The sequence below is a fragment of the Mus caroli genome, chromosome 12 (assembly GCF_900094665.2).
Source record: "Mus caroli chromosome 12, CAROLI_EIJ_v1.1, whole genome shotgun sequence".
In the NCBI taxonomy this organism is placed as follows: domain Eukaryota; kingdom Metazoa; phylum Chordata; class Mammalia; order Rodentia; family Muridae; genus Mus; species Mus caroli.
In genome coordinates, this window is record NC_034581.1 from 72,690,603 (window position 1) to 72,707,121 (window position 16,519).

At 38.8% G+C, this 16,519-nt stretch overlaps 1 protein-coding gene across 1 annotated transcript; it reads left to right on the plus strand.

The window, feature by feature from the left end:
* Positions 1-1,772: 1,772 nt before the first annotated feature.
* On the plus strand, positions 1,773-16,231 carry Ccdc196 (coiled-coil domain containing 196). Its single transcript, XM_021179512.2, has 10 exons — positions 1,773-1,797; positions 4,680-4,829; positions 4,931-5,083; positions 6,259-6,355; positions 8,553-8,630; positions 8,808-8,891; positions 9,377-9,436; positions 9,829-9,970; positions 15,653-15,702; positions 15,987-16,231. Exons 2-10 carry the CDS (start codon positions 4,783-4,785, stop codon positions 16,047-16,049), a joined length of 774 nt encoding a protein of 257 aa, XP_021035171.1. The 5' UTR covers positions 1,773-1,797; positions 4,680-4,782; the 3' UTR covers positions 16,050-16,231.
* Positions 16,232-16,519: the final 288 nt, after the last annotated feature.

Sequence of the window (16,519 nt, forward strand, 5' to 3'; positions counted from 1 at the left end):
TAACAAACAACGCAGCAATATAATTCCCTCCCACTCTTCCTCTCTCTTCCTTTCCCTCTAATCGTTCACATTAATATGAAAATAATTGCCTCTACTTTTGGAGACCTGACTTAATTAGACTAATTTGACTTTCCGCTGGCAAAACTAACACTGAAATGGTTCGGAGTTCTCTAATTATAGAGCAGTCACGCTTTTTCTTAACAGACTCTAAAACCAAAGGCTATAACGGTGAATGAAGTCATTGTGAATAACTTGTTGTAAGGCCTATTTTGAGGAACCACATGAATTTCAGTGATTATGCAGTGAAAGGAAGCAAAAGATACAAAGGTCCTGTAGAAGACATTATGATCACTACTATGATTATCCAACTGGTGATGAAGTTCTCCAAGTCATTTCACATAGGATGTACATCCATTGACTTGGACCTCTGTTCTTCTCCTCCACATTCCTCAATCTCCACTCCTTGCTTGTTCTCTCTCAGCCAACCCAGGAGGTACAAATTTTTTTCAGTCTATTTTAATAAACGCTCAGCCTCTCCCTTTGCCCACCACCTATCTATAGAGGTAGTAGAAAAGTTATAAGGATATGGGGCAAGTGGACCTTTTAACAATAGTTCTTTGTGGGTGATCTCATTAATCTTTGTTAGCAGTTCAGTCCTGTAGCAAACAGCAAATACAAGTCAACAGCTTCAATCCAGCCCTCTTGGCAGGCAGACACCATGCATGAGCCAGCAGCTATACAGTTCAATCCTGAAGAAAGTACAAGGCTTGAGAACCGGCCCGAGGCCACTGAAGTGGCAATCTGCAGGAACCACACTAGCAATTCTTTGGAGAGTTTCTCTCAGTGGTGGCATTACCACAAGCAGAGCTCAACAATGCTATGTAAGGTGAACCAACACATGTCCTTAGTGAAGAATAGCGAGGTGGAGCAAAGCAAACCAATGCTCCAGCTCTCACTGTCTGTGGGGTTATATTTATACTCCTTCATCACGTAATTTCCAAATGTCTGCTTTAGCAAGACATCCTTTCACCTTTGTGCCCCAGCAAAACATCATTTGGCACAACTGACTTTCCAAAGAAATTTTAAGTTTCCACTTCACAACCCCTTCTCATTTTTTATCTTGAATATCCTGAAGACCTAGGCAGATCTTTTGATGAATACTCACCAACATTCTCAAAACCTTCTTCCTTGAATTTCTGCTTATTGGTTCTACCAAGTTCCACCAATCACCTGAATTTCTCAACTGTGTTTTCAGTTTGCCAGCTACTGATGGGCAAAACAGAATACCTGCTGATTAATACCATGACAGATCTCCAACTTCTAAATCCACCTTGACCTTTAACACTACATAGTGATGTTTTTGACTCTGGCTGGTTGGCTTTCTTTTCCTACTGCTCGGGTGCAATTCTAAAACTCATGACATCACTCTTCTTCCCACCAAACACTGTCAATCACCAAGTGACCTATGTTCTACTTTGAGTTCCTCCACTTTCAACGATTATCTAAACTTTACCCTCCCTTCTTCCTGTACTACATGCTGATACAGAATATCAACTAGCCCCCCTCAATTGGACTTGGCTTCTGTTTCAAAGAATTGTTTTTGTTAAATGCTTTTCACTCTAATATCCACACACATCATTGTAAGGTGAATATAGTCCTTGGAATTCATATTCCAAGTTGAAGAAATGGACATTAGAATGTTAGGAAATAAACATGGCTGATTGGCTGTAGCAAAGATTACCTCAGAATAGCAAGTGTTCTTCTTGGAATCATTCACAAGCAAGGGCAGAGAAGAAGGTGAGTTGGGATGCTGCCTGCTCATTAAATGCTTTAATATTCTACCACAGTTCTGCCTGCCAAATGTCACAACATGAAATTTAAATAGGCTAGACTTCAGTGAGCAATGCCATTTTTGTCCTTTACTATTTGCTACCACCTGCCACATATGCAGTCTAAGATACTATCAGTAATAGCTAGTTCACCCACTACCTCCTTTTAGCAGTGAGAATTTGACTCCCCTTCATTAAGTTGAACATTTTTTGTGGACAGTCCTAGGGCAACCAACATGAATTATTGTTAACATGCTGTGGTTTTTTTCTAATTTAATATTTCTGTCACGTACAACCTTCAAGTGACACATGAAAACTTTAGGAAAAGTATTTGTAAAAATTGTCTGAAAAGAAGCTTTGATGTAGAGGATACTTAGGTTTGTATTCTATCTAACTATCTATGGGCAGTTTTCTATCTATCTATCTATCTATCTATCTATCTATCTATCTATCTATCTATCTATCTATCTATCTATCTAACTAACTATCTATGGTTTGTATTCTATCTATCTATGGGCAGACCCATATTTTGTGAGATTCTGGTCATACATAATTTGGGAGAAGTCTCTATTTTCAAAAATGATCTTAAATTCAGAAAAAGGTTCAGAGCTTTTGGAAGAGATCTTGAAAATGAACGGCTCTTCTGATTAAGCTCCACAGATAACAGCTTTTTAAAAATTTTGGCCACTTAGTTGGAGCATTAAACAAACCCAGACCAAGTAAAATCTCACTAGATGTGAACATCTGACACGAGCCAGGCACATCACATATTGCATGCTCACACCAAGCTCCTCAGGTTAATAGCTCATTCTTTTGTAAACACGGAAACCTCATCAGGCTCAGAGTTTTAAAACTTGCTCACGGACAGCCCACTGCTTACAAAGAAGCTGGTACTCAAACCAAGTTCTGGCAAACAAGATTGCTCATTCTTTTTTCAGCACTGATGTTTGCCTTTCAAATTCCTCCAAAGATAAAGGATTGAAATTACTTTGGAGAAAACATCTCAAAATGGTTGGTCAGTACTTGAAACAGCATGCTTTAATTTTTATCACATAAAACTTTTTAAAGGGCACATTTAAAAATATATAATTCCTTGGACTATCTTTTACTTCTTAAATGGCATAGGTAAAAAAGGCTATCTTTTCTTTCTTTCTTTCTTTCTTTCTTTCTTTCTTTCTTTCTTTCTTTCTTTCTTTCTTTCTTTCTTTCTTTCTTTTCTTTCTATTTATTTTACAACTCAACACCAGATCTTCTTTCCTTCCAGTATCCCCTCTCTTAAGTCCCCCATTCCAGCTTCCCCTTCTCTTTTGAGAAGGGGAAGCCCCCTCTAGGTATTATCCCCACCAACAACTCCCCTTCTTCCTCCCCACCATCAAGTCACTGGGGGACTAGGCACATCCTTTCCCACTGAGGCCAGATAAGGCAGTCCGTTTAGGGGTGGGGGATCCACAGGCAGGCAGATAAGGTAGTCGGTTTTTGGGGGGGGGGATCCACAGGGAGGCAGGCAACAGGCTCAGGGACAGCCCCTGCTCCAGTTGTTAGGAGACACACATGAAGACCAAACTGCTCATCTGCTACATATGTGCAGGGGACCTAGGTCCAGCATAAGCTTGCTCTTTGATTGTTGATTCAGTCTCTGAGAGCCCCCAAGAACTCAGGTTAGTTGACTCTGTTGGTCTTCCTGTGAATCCTCTTCAGATCCCTCAATCCCAACTCTTCTGTAAGACTCCCCAAGTCCAACTAATGTTTGAATGTGAGTCTCTACATGCTTAGTGGAGCCTGAGGACAGTTATGCTAGGTTCCTGTCTGTAAGTATAAGAGAGTATCATTAATAATGTTAGTATTGGTTCTTGCCTATGAGATAGGTCTCAATTTGGGGCAGTCATTGGTTGGGCATTCCTCAGTCTCTGCTCTGTCTTTTTCCCTGCACATCAAATGTGTAGGCAGGACACATTTTGGGTCAAAGGTATTGTGGGTAGGTTGCTGTCTTATCCCTCTACTGGGAGACCTGCTTGGCTACAGGAAGTGACCACTTCAGGATCCATATGCCCCACTACTAGGAGTCTCAGCTACAGTTGATCTTAAGCATTCAGAAGATGTGTGATTCTAATGCAGGTAGAGTAACAGAGTCAGAACTGTTGTGTGGAAGTGAGCTTAGGAAATATAGCCTTCCAGAAAAGAACCTGGTTGGGGAAGACACCTGACAGTATGGATCTTTCCAGACTACATCTCCTCCTTACATGCCTAATACTCTTTCCCCTTGATGTTATATCAAAGTTCTGTTTTGCATTGGCTGGGTTAGTTTGGAAAGAAAGTCTTGCTACATAGCCCAAGGCTGCCTCCCTAGCCCTGGGATTATAGGTGTGACTCACCACACTCAGCTGACAGATGGAGTTTTAAAGATTGGCGGGGAAATGAAAATGGTTTACCCACTGCTACATTACATCATAGAGTTTGCCAGTTTAACCTCTGTCCATTTAAAAATTTTGGTTAGAGGTGTTTTCTTTTCCCAAGCCCCCAGACATTGGTGCTGTTATCTTTTTAGCCTTTTATCACTCACAAAGGTCTGTTACCATAGTGTTGATGAGTTCTTTTTGATAAATCACCATTTTCTAATCTAACGGTAATTTTATAATGTAAGCACTCTCGCTGTGACTCTATTCTATTCATTCAAAGATTTCAGAAGAAAACTTTGGGGTTTTGGCTAAACCTAAGACAAGAATTAATATTGTAGTTAAGTATTTTCAGTCATCAAGTAGCTACTGATGCTACTTTAAAGTATCTGCTGACTTTGTGATCTTGGTGCTATTGTGACCTCAAGCTGTAGCTAAAATCAGTCTAATGCAACAGGAACTTCAAGAACAACAGCCCAAAAATGCTATCTTAACTGCATGGAGAAAGGTGGCTCATATTTTCAAGAAGGCCTCTTTATTGTTAGGAGTTTCCTTTCAAGATGACAAGTGGCACAAACTCTTCAGAATCTGGCTTGTCCTCAAAAAAGTGAGTCTCTGGTAGGGGAAGCCAAATGGCAGCTGCCCGGAAGGGGAAATGGCTGTTAATTCACCCAAGCTACAGATAGGTTATTGTATCTGTTCCCACAGAAATTCTAAAATATATGACAACTACTTGAAAGAAATGAATGAGGATTTAAAGTTAAGGAAGCAGGAGCTTCTAGAGATGCTGAAACCTCTGGAAGATAAGAACAATCTCTTATTGCAGAAGGTAATGGCGAACTTGGAGGAAAAACAAAAGAGGTAAGGGCCCCTCTTCAGCTCCTTTGAGATAGAAAGTCTGTAGAATGCAACCACCGTAGGATTAGTAATAAGTATCACTGGTTTGTTTTATCTATACAATTAGACAATCAGCTCCATTAGAATATATTTCCCACTACAAAATCAGGACAAATAGGAACCCTTCATTTTATTTGTTTTTACATAAATATGACTTGATCCTCATCTCATGAAGCTACAGTTACTCTTCCCATAGTGCCCACCCATGAGATAGGTAAAGGCCTTTAATAGCATAGCCCCATCATTATTATACTGATCCCTGATACTTTTGCTTATTTATATTGGTAGAATTACTTTAGGGTAAACACTTGCTCTTCCTATATTAAGCAGAAAAGTGATGATTTCTTTCTGAGCCTAGGAGCTCTTTGGGTTAGGGAGATGAGAATTTAAATCGTTGCTAGAAAATTGTTTCTAGCAACGTCCAAGCCTCTGCTTCCTTTCTCATCAAAGGAAGTATCACTTCAGTTGATCTTCTTTCTATAACCTTGAGTGTAAGCACTCAAGAAACTCAGATCTGGGGAGAATAAAACTCAGCAAGTAGTCTAACACCAGCTGTTTGTAAACCAGCAATATACATCTCTCTTGGAGCAAGAGAGCATGTTAGATCTGGCATTCTACTCAGATCCAGGGAGGGAAAAGGACAGTAACACAAACATAAATTAATGACTGCCTTTAAATAGTATCCTTCTCATAGTCAGGCTTGACACTAATTCATATTTGGATACTCACAGGGGTAGAAGGAAGCAGACAGATGTGTGATGGGAATAATTCTGGAATTCATTTGAAAGATGTCAAAATTTCCAATTTCTTCTATACAGAGGTAGAAACACCCCTTCCCTCAAGTCATGCACTAAAACATTCTTTTCAGAGGGTGGAAAGCACTTTTCCTGGCTGTTGGAGACCTAAGTTTTGAATATTAAAGAGCCCAGAATTCATTATTGAGTTTATACCTTCAACTAATGTCGTCAATTAGGAATGAACTCATCCCAGGGACACTTTGGGTGTTCAGGACCTTTCTCATGCCTGAGTTTCCAGCCTCTGCTGAACCTTCATGGAAGAATACTTTTTGGCTGACTGCAGATATTAAATTTACCTTTGAAAGGGCACATATATTTAATGATTTCTCTCTTTTCTTCTAGTCTGCAGATAATGAGGCAGATCATGGCAGGGAGGGGATGTGACGAATCTTCAGTCATGGAGCTTGTTATGGCACCAGAGGAGAGGAAACCGAACCTGGTGAGATGCTGTCAGTAGATGCTAAGGCCGTAGCTTCTTGCTCTGCTGTGGCCATATGCAGGGATGAATACTCATCTCTGCTCTTTGATGCTTCAAATCTGTATCTCTTTGATCTCTTTCTGTATCTACAAAATCCAACGTGATGCTAAGGAAATCAGGTTGGATGATGGAAAGAACGGGGGCTAGTTAGCAAGATTCTAATTATTTTGTTTGTTTTTGGTTTTCAAGACAGGGTTTCTCTCTGTAGCCCTGGCTTTCCTGGATTCTATGTTTTTTTACTTAAAAAAAAAGGTTTCATTCATTAGTTGATGAATATAAGAATATTAACTCTTGCCGGGCAGTGGTGGCACATGCCTTTAATCGCAGCACTTTGGAGGCAGAGGCAGATGGATTTCTGAGTTTGAGGCCAGCCTGGTCTACAGAGTGAATTTAACAACAGCCAGGGCTGCACAAAGAAACCCTGTCTTGGAAAACCAAAAGTAAATAAATAAATAATATTAACTCTTGTCATTTCTAAATGATTAAAAACACCAATCAAAAGAAAAGAAAAAGGTTGTTTTGAAAGAGTTGTAGATCTTTTTGAAGGCAATAATGTAAAAGATCTTTAAATATTAGAAGTTAATGATCTAGGCCCTGAAGAGACTTATCATATAAGAACATCTTAAGAGTTAAGAACTTATTTCTATTGATACAGCTCATAAACACCATAAAAAGTATTGTTTGAAATAACTTTTCAACTATCATCATCATCAAAATCAATTTTAGTTTTTCTATGAAATGCAAGACCTACTTACTGCCTTCCTCTGTGGTTTGCTGTGTCTGTGAATCCCTTTTCTACCATTAAACAGTTGTTTGTTTGTTTGTTTGTTTGTTTGTTTGTTTGTTTCTAACCTTACTTAACAATCAGACAAGCACATCTGTTTGCTTGGCGCTTCCTCTTCTAATAGGAAAAGAAAAACAAGATGCTTTGGAAGAAAATGGAGATGCTACGGAACAAAGTGTGGCTCTAAGGATCTCAAAAGTATTGTCCTACAGATAATGCAAAGAAACTCTCATTCCTCTGGCTCCTCACACTGATTTTCATGTCATGCTTCCAGAGATGCTCTATTTGCACAACACAGTGATATTTTTAAAAACATTCAAAGTGTTTCAGTCATCTGCTGAAAACCCTTTACAGCTCACCTTACTGTGACTTAACCAGTCTGTACCCACCTTTCCAGTCTCCTCTCTTAAAAGTCTTCCTCTTTCTCTTTACATTTCTTTCTTGTGACAGATTTTTATTAATTTTTTCATGCTATATATTTTAATTATGTCTCCCCCTCCCCCAACTCCCCCCAAATCCACAAGGCTCAGGGATCTATGCAGAAGACAGTGAGAGCCAGACATGGTGGATGACTTCAGTGAAACACTGTCTTCCCGACCCAACAGGACTAATGCACACATGAACTCACAGGGGCATGCATGCTCCCCTTGTTCTCTTCGCAACCACCACAAAGGCCTCCTTGTAGTTTCTCAAACTTGTCTTGTCTTGGCTGAAGGTCTTTGCTCTTGCTTTATTTACTCCTGCCTACAAAGTTATTTTCTCATAATTTACTTATTCTCACCCTTCAGGCCTCAGTTTAACTGTCATCTCTTCAGAAAAGCCCTTATTTGCTCTATGTAAAACAAAGCCTCCCCTCGCTTTCTTTTATTTAACCTCAGTAATGATATTGTTCAGTATCAGCTTGTACTTTTAATTATATTATTTTTAACTCACTTTTGGTCTCTCTATGTGATGTTTCCTACCTAACCTTTATACAAGAAGAAATACAGAAGAGCAATATTCACAATGGCTAACAACATAGGCTTCGGAGTCAGAAAGATCCCTGTACTTCTGTAGCTGTTATTACTGTAAACATGTGGTTTAACCTCTTCAGTTTCATCAATGATAAGAATAATTCCCAGGCTTGTGAAGATTAAACAAGAAGGCCTGTAATGTAGTAGTGAGAATAAGTAATGAAGTGGGAAGTTTAACTGTCAGTTGCATATTATATGGATCCACTTAATAGTTATTATTATAAGGAACCATTTTGAATCCCCTGTGGTAGGTATACGATTTCTATTTTGAGCCCTGAGAAGTTGGTGACTGGCAGGAACCAAAGCCCTTGACTTCATAATTACCACTGATTTAAAGCTTTGCCAAAATGTCTCTCCATAGACATTCGAGTCAGAAGAGCTCCGTGATCAACAGAAAGCATTACTAATGAAGTCCAAGGCAGACATGCAAGACAGAAAGGTGAGTGGACTTAGAATGTTAGACAAGTTCATGCCAGACTGTTGGAAATGGACCATTTATAATCAAGGCTAATTAGGGGATCTGGACTTTTGGGGTATATTTGATTTCTGGTCTGCCAAAACACTGTGTTTCCCATCTGGACCTATCTATTCCTTTATTTCTTATCTTTCCTATCAGGCTCAGAAATCCCCCTTATCACTTTGGAAGGCCAAGAGTGAGCCAGAGACATCGGATGTGGACAAAGTGGACAACATCAGGAAGGTAAACAATCACTCTGAGCAGTTGTGGCTTCTGGAACAGATACATTAATCATTATCTGCTTAAGATGTAGGATGCTCCTAAATAATGCATGTATCCTTGGGATATTGCATTTATATTAGACTGGCATTACAGGCTTCTGCAAAATCATGTTAGTTATCCTAAAATGAGAAAAATCCACACCAACAATGACAATTCCATACCCATTGAGCACTTGTTGATTTATCTTGGAAATTTATTTAGAGATATTACATTTCCATCTCATCTTCCCAAAACAAATCATTCACAGAAAATGAAGTGTTCATTCATTCATCTTTCAGCTTCTAGAGAATACATTACATGGGAAGGTCAATTAAGAAGACTGAAATAAAAACCAACCTAACAGTGAACCTTCACTATAATTTTGTATAAGGTTGTTTTAGGCTATTGAAAAAAACTGATTTTTATCTCAATTTACTTTGTCATCCAGAAGGTCTTTCTTCCACCAGGAAAAGCAACAGATGAAAATAAAATGGGTCAAATATGAGGAACAACCCAACATCCTTCAGGTACTAAGGTTTTCCAAAGCTGGTCATGGGATATATTTTTTCATACCATGAAAAGTCTTTTCACTTCATATTGTTAAGGCCAATCTTCTCATCCTCATTGTTTGTTAAAAGAACTGAATTGTGTGAGAGAGATGAAGTTATCTATTTCTGGATTTACTCTGAATATTTTTGAATCTTCAATATTCAACATTTTGTCTAGTTTTGAATAACTACTTTTCCCCATGCTTTCAATTTTGTACTACTTGAAATTATGGGAAAACAACAAATACCATCTTCCTAACTCTAAAAGACAAAACCCGAGGGCTTTATTTTAACATCTATATAAAGAAACACAGATAACAGTACATTTAGAAAAGTCCATGTTATAGGTGTTGGAAAATGCTCTCTTTCAGAATGGCTTTCTTGACAAAGTGATTGAGCTGAAAATTGAAGCCTTGAGGAACTTCCAGAAGACCAATGACTTTAAATCATCACTGTACCTACAACACAATTTTGAGACAAAGCAAGGAGCTTTGACTCTTCTGAGGTCTCAAGGTGGGTGGAGTACCATAGGTTCATAGTTGGAGGTTTTATTTTGTTTGTTAACACTTAAGCTCCCATTGCATAACAGTGAGCATCATAGTGTCTGGCACACAATCTAAGTTCAATGTGGTCTAAATAAAAATTTTCACTATTATTATTACTAATAGTGGTATTCAAAAGCTATTGTACTAAGGTAAAGAGTCTCTGTGGAAGAAATTACGTTCTCCTTTGTAAAGATAAAGTAATAGACTATATCCTTGGGATATGTAGACGATAATATTTGACATTCAAAAAACTTAGTTTCTTTTCCACCTTTACCCCTGTCCTGAGATCTAGGGTTGATCTCATACAGCACATTGGAAGAGTCTGTTGTTTCCGAGCTGAAGGCATAGGAGATAGACAGTTGGAAAGGGCTCTGAGCTCACTAATTCAGATAGTTTTCTGGGAATGCCATTGATTTCCCCTAAAGATTTTATGATATCATAGAAAAATCATAGTCATAAAAAGTAATGGAAAGGTTCCAATGGACAGGGAAAGGATTCATAAACTTTCAAGTATCTATTAATCTGAAGTCTATATTTTCAAAAGGGACGTGCTGTAGAAATCCTAATCCAAGAATGGCAATGTCCTGCCAGTATCAGGAACTCTGTATGTGATCACTTCTCGATCTTAGTCCATAAAGAGCTTGAATGTCTTATAAACATTGCACACAACACATATGACCAAATAAACAGATGAGCAAGCCAAAGAAAATGGAAAATACGTTGTTCAAGAGTATGATAATGTATGACAGAAGTGCTATTTAGTGGAGGTAGGCTATAAATGTATTTCTGGAATTCACCAGATACTCTGGATTGTCAGTGTTCACAAAGTGACCACAAACCATTTAATTAGGACAAGTATAAATGTTCATGTTACTGAGATCTAGGAGTGAATTCTCCCCCCAGGCCTTCAGAATGGGACAGAACTTTACTATGGAATTACCATAGTCAATATCTTCAATATTTCCAGAATATCTAAATTCCCTAGACTGTTTCTTATCTGTTCCTTGACACAATATGTAAACAAGTCATTATTATAAAAAAATATTTAATAAGATGGAGAGTCTTAGAATAACTTGGTCCAGGCATACAGCATTCAATCTTCGTTAATAGATAAAATTAGGAAAATTGAGGAAAACTGGATCATCCACATATACTCAGGCAGAATTCCACACATATTTTCTTTCCACCTATATTTTGAAAAGAATTGGACAGCAGGAAATTGGAAAGGAAGAACCTGGAGACAATAAGTCATTCATATACAAAAGTTAAAAGACAAAGACATAATATGAGAAAAACAGAAAGCTGTTTTTATGTCACTGAAAATTAGTCAAAGTTCATCTCAAGGGAGCCATAGAGTAAGGAAACAGTTCTTTAAATTCCAGACTTGAGTCAACCCCTCATTAGTGATTCCACTCCGTTTGCCTGCCTCAGGAGACTCCCCTACACGCAGAGAGCACTGAATCAGTCTGAACTTCGGCAGCCCACAGGTCCATGTTTTCGTTCCCTTTTTTTCACTCCTAGCAAACAAAGTGATAGGTTTCTATAGCGCTCAGCTACTACTCGTTACCACAGCGACGACCGGCAGGCGCGATCCACAGATCCTGTGTTTTACTGGCTGCATCTATGCTTACACATACTCAGAATCTTTTCGTTTATTTGAGCCCAAATGGATCTGAAACCCAACAGTCACAGATTTTGTTATGTTGACTTATTTATAAGCTCTAGCTTTATTGTTATTATTATTATTATTATTTTAAAAACACATGCTAGTTCTTACCATGGGTGTGCTGGTAGTTTTTTGTTTGTTTTGTTTTGTTTTGTTTTGACAATTTGATATATTGGGTTATCTGGGAGAAGGAAGTCTCAACTGAGAAAAATGTTTCCCTCAGATTGGCTCACAGACACATCTTTTAGGGGCATTTTCTTGATTAATGGTTGGTTTGGGAGGGCCGTCTTCTGTGGACAGTGCTACCCCTGGGCCGGTAGTCTTGGGTTATAAAAGAGAGTGGGCTGAGCTAGCCAGTAAGCAATTTTCTTCCATGGTTTTGGCTTTAATTCCCAGCTCCAAGTTCCTGCCTTGAACTCCTGCTCTGATGTCCCTTCATGTGAACAGTCACTGGGACATGTAATCCAAATAAACCCTTTCTTCCCTAAGTTGCTTTTGGTTGGAATGGCTTTCTCAGAACAGAAAAGAAACTAAAACAATGGGAGGATTGTTAAATTACAGTGTTGTCAATGGGGGTGGGGGGGAACTAGTGTAGCAGTAATACTTTCCCAACCTCTTTAGGCTGCTGTTTATTAGTAATTCATTTTTGCTACTCAGGTTGTCTTTATTTTCATTCACGCATTTATTGAAAACAAAAGCAGTTAAAAACAAAACAAAAAAAGGATCTCATTCTATAGCCTAAGCTGGCCTGGAGCTGACTATGTAGCTCATCCTGACCTCAAACTTACAGTGATCCTTCTACTTCAGCCTCCTGGGTATCAGGATCACAAGCTCCCTACCATGCTCAGCCACAACATTTGTATTACTAAGTGAAAAAAATATATAGTTTTCACAAGTAAATTTAATAATGATGAGATAGAAAAATTAACTCTAGAAAGATGGTCAAGCCTGAGGCATGTTTTATCGCTCTCGGAAGGTATAACGAACAGGAGGATTTTCTTTAAACTTTCTCCTTGGCTCTATCAAGTACAAAGCGTTGGAAAAGGTAATGACTGAGCTAGGTGCTGAAGCACTTGCTATAGTCCCAGAATACAGGGCAGAAGGCAGAGTAGTGCGAGGGCATCCTGGGTTGAGAGTTCAACTCAAAATAATTTTCCACTGTGATTTACAGGTTTTAAAGCCATGTTATAACATCTCTTAAATTCATTATAGGTGTCACTTAAAATTATTCCAAGCTAGAGAAAGCACCCAAAAAGCTGAAGAGGTCTGCAACCCTATAGGTGGAACACCAATATGAACTAATCAGTACCCCCAGAGCTTGTGTCTCTAGCTGCATATGTAGCAGAAGATGGCCTAGTTGGCCATCACTGGGAAGAGAGGTCCCTTGGCATTGCAAACTTTATATGCCCCAGTACAGGGGAATGCCAGGGTCAAGAAGTGGGAGTGGGTGCGTAGGGAAGCAGGGCGGGGGGGGGGGGGGGGGGGGGGTATAGGGAACTTTTGGGATAGCATTTGAAATGTATATAAAGAAAATATCTAATAAAAAACCTAAAATTATTTCAATAACAAACCTTGAGAAGTTTTAATTCAATGAGAAAAGCCATGGCTCTAGAGTCAGATATATGTGTTGTAGCCCCTACACAACATAGGCAAGTTATTTGATTCTATTTTTTCTGTACTTAATATTTACAGCCACCACAGGTAGCAGGGCACTTTAACAGCCTCTCACTTCGTGCAACCCTTATAACGGCTCTGTAAGATCTGCAATACAGAGCAAGAAGCAAGCTCAGAAAACCAGGCTTTTGTGCCCACAGTTAAAGCTCGGGTTCTGGACTGAATGACACAATGGTGGTATTAAAGTTGGATTTCTTATGTCTCTTCCAGTCCTAAAAATTATGATGGGAATCCAAACTTAACTATATCGTGTCAACCTGAATTTGAGCACCAAGATCAAATTCAAGCTGTTTTTAGATATTTACAAATGGGTTGGGAGGCCTGTAATTATGTACTTAGCCCGGTAGGTGGCACCAACCACATCTAAGCCAAGTCCATAAGGAATGGTAACTCAGGAAATGTGAAATGCTGTAGGAGACTTGGCTTTCTATTACCCCTAGGACAAAATGTGCCACACATTTATAAACCAAATGAAAAATGAAGAAAACAGCCTATTGATGTTTTGTGTCATGCTATATGGCATCAAGATGTATTACTGGCAGCCTTGATTAAACATTAAACATGGTGTTCTGCCGTGCAGCTCTTAACCATTATTATTCTCCTTGCTTAACTAGTTCACCCCATTCTGAACAAAGAAACAAAAAATGAAAGCAACTGCCTACTTCCTCCATAATTCTTATCTAACACGTTTTCTCTCTACTACAAATAAGTTAGGCAATTAGGGCAGCAAAGTGAAAGGGCTGGGCTATTGCACAAGCACTATTTGAAGGCTGAGTACTCAATAGCCCTTTTGGATGGTGTTCTGGTTCCTCTAGTTTCAAAAGAATTGCATTGCTTAAGCTTGGCTTAGAGGAAAGTGGCAAGAGATCCTGGGCACACCTCTTTCCCAAATCAGGCAAATACAGGTCCTTCCATTTCAGATATTTCCAGATAGAAGGAAGTTTTCCTCCATGCTCTTGGCCAAAAATCCTTTGTCTCCTGTTGTGCTGTCTGGCTAAGTTAGTGGTGCCTTCTATTTTGTTGGCAAATAATAGAGACTTTGCTACAGTTCAAGCAATCCCTATTTGGGGAATTCCCTGAGGCCTGGGACTCACCATTACCAGTGTCAGTCTTTGCTTCAGGCATCTGATGTAAAAGAAACCGTTTCTGCTGTTCACACTCCGGGATAAGCCTTCACTTCCCCCACCTCACAGAGATATAGCATATTGGAAAGGGTTTACTTAGAATTTGGCTCAGGGTTTTTGTCAGCTCTCCTTGCTTATGTCAGCCTACTTAAGACTGCAGCTTGTGACCTTCGTTAATCACCTATCATAGAGGGCACTAAGCAATCTCTAAATTCAGATGATTTTTCTTCAGCAATAGTCTTCAGTAATAATGTAACTGTGATACGATACTTGATTTTGACCACCCCTCCCCCATATCCAAGGCTCTTAGCATTTCTTTGAGCTCTCTGAGAAGATACGGAAAGTTCTCCTTAGAAGAACCTGAAGGCTGGATATTGTGCTACTGAAGCCCAGGGAAGTGGAAAATGAATATTCCTGGGAACCTATTTTCTCACTAATCCTCTGTCCTGAAAGCAAGTTATTCCTCTCACCTCTCACCTTTCCTTCTTTAATTTCTCTTCCTGATGGCTAAAATTTTGGGACGCAGAGGCAGAAACCACAACTAGCTCAAATCTGGATCTTTCACCAAAGTACTGCTCTTAAAAAGTCTATAAACTTTGAGGCAACCTGAAGCCTTTAAACATTAAAGTGGTGTTTGTGGTATTAACAGATGATGAAACTAATTTGTCATATTTTTTTTGTTTTTCCATAAAATCTGACAGAAGTTCAGACAGAAAGAATAAAGTTAGTTCTTGTTCCCTAAACATGAATTCAGTAAAAAATTTAAAAAGTAAATTGCATCCTCACTAAGACAGTGTTAATGGGTGACAATGACTCCACTTGTTCATACCAAGTGCTCGGGAGAAGAGCAGATGCCTGAAGTGGGGTTTCCATTTTCTTTTTTAAAGACAGATTTGAATTTCAGCTAAGCAATGAATGAATAATTATTATTGTTTGTTTTTCAGATTTTACATGGAACATGAACTAAAAATTACTACTGTGTGCTAAAATTCAAATTTAACAGGATTCCTTTAGATTAGACCTAACCTAGATGTGCTTGCTATGAAACACCCTACAATTTTCTTTCTTGCCTCCCATTTCACAGCCCGTACATTACTCATTCTGCCTCTTCTTTCACTTGCTTTTACAATTAAATAATGCCATGATGAATGTTAATAGACCTCATTTTCCAAATCTTTTCCTGCAGGTGCTACAACTATGGAGAGAGCAACAACCAACAGAAACGAACTTGATATGGTGAGAGAATAACTTTCAAAACAACAACAAAACCACTCCAATTTTAAAAAGCTTAGATAATGGGTATAGATTTTTGCAAAACATTTGTTTATACATTTATGGATCTGCTTTGGCCATGTTGAGAATCCAACCCATGGCCTTGTGCATGGCAGTCAAGAGCTCTATTGTAAGCAACAACCCCAGCCCTGCAATGCATTTACTATGCATTATAACTTATGATTGTTTAGAGTGCAAACATCTGTTTTAACTTTCCCCTCTCTTCTTGTTCTTCTTCTATTTTAAAGAGAATCCCAGGATCAAAGAACTACATAGAACAACAAGGAGGAACTAGAGAAAAGTCAGTATGATGATGTAGGACAGAGGCTCTTTTTTCTGAAGTCAATGCCAGATGAAGTTCTGAAGGATTAGAAGGTTTTCCCTACATTTGCTTTGGACATTATTTGAAGACTAGATACAGCCTTTCTGTTCACTAAAATCTCTCACACCTTTATATTATTAGGTCTGTCCTTCCATTCTACCACCAAACTGGGGGAGAGATGTTGCAAATTTTGGCCCTAGGCATGTTGGGACTTGAGTATAGGTATTATAAATAGCCAATAATTAGGTTGGTGAATTTTGGGTGAAATGACTGAATTTCAAATCACATTGCTTCTAGTTAAATTCATAGACATTTTTTCTATCTCTTAAGTATTCACTTCTGGACTGATCATTGCTGGCAAGTAAGCATTAGGTGAAAAAATAAAGAAAACTCTAGCCCCTGGATGGCTCTTACTGGCTCATGTGCCATTCATTGCTTTGTGGGTTGTTCCCTTGCTAG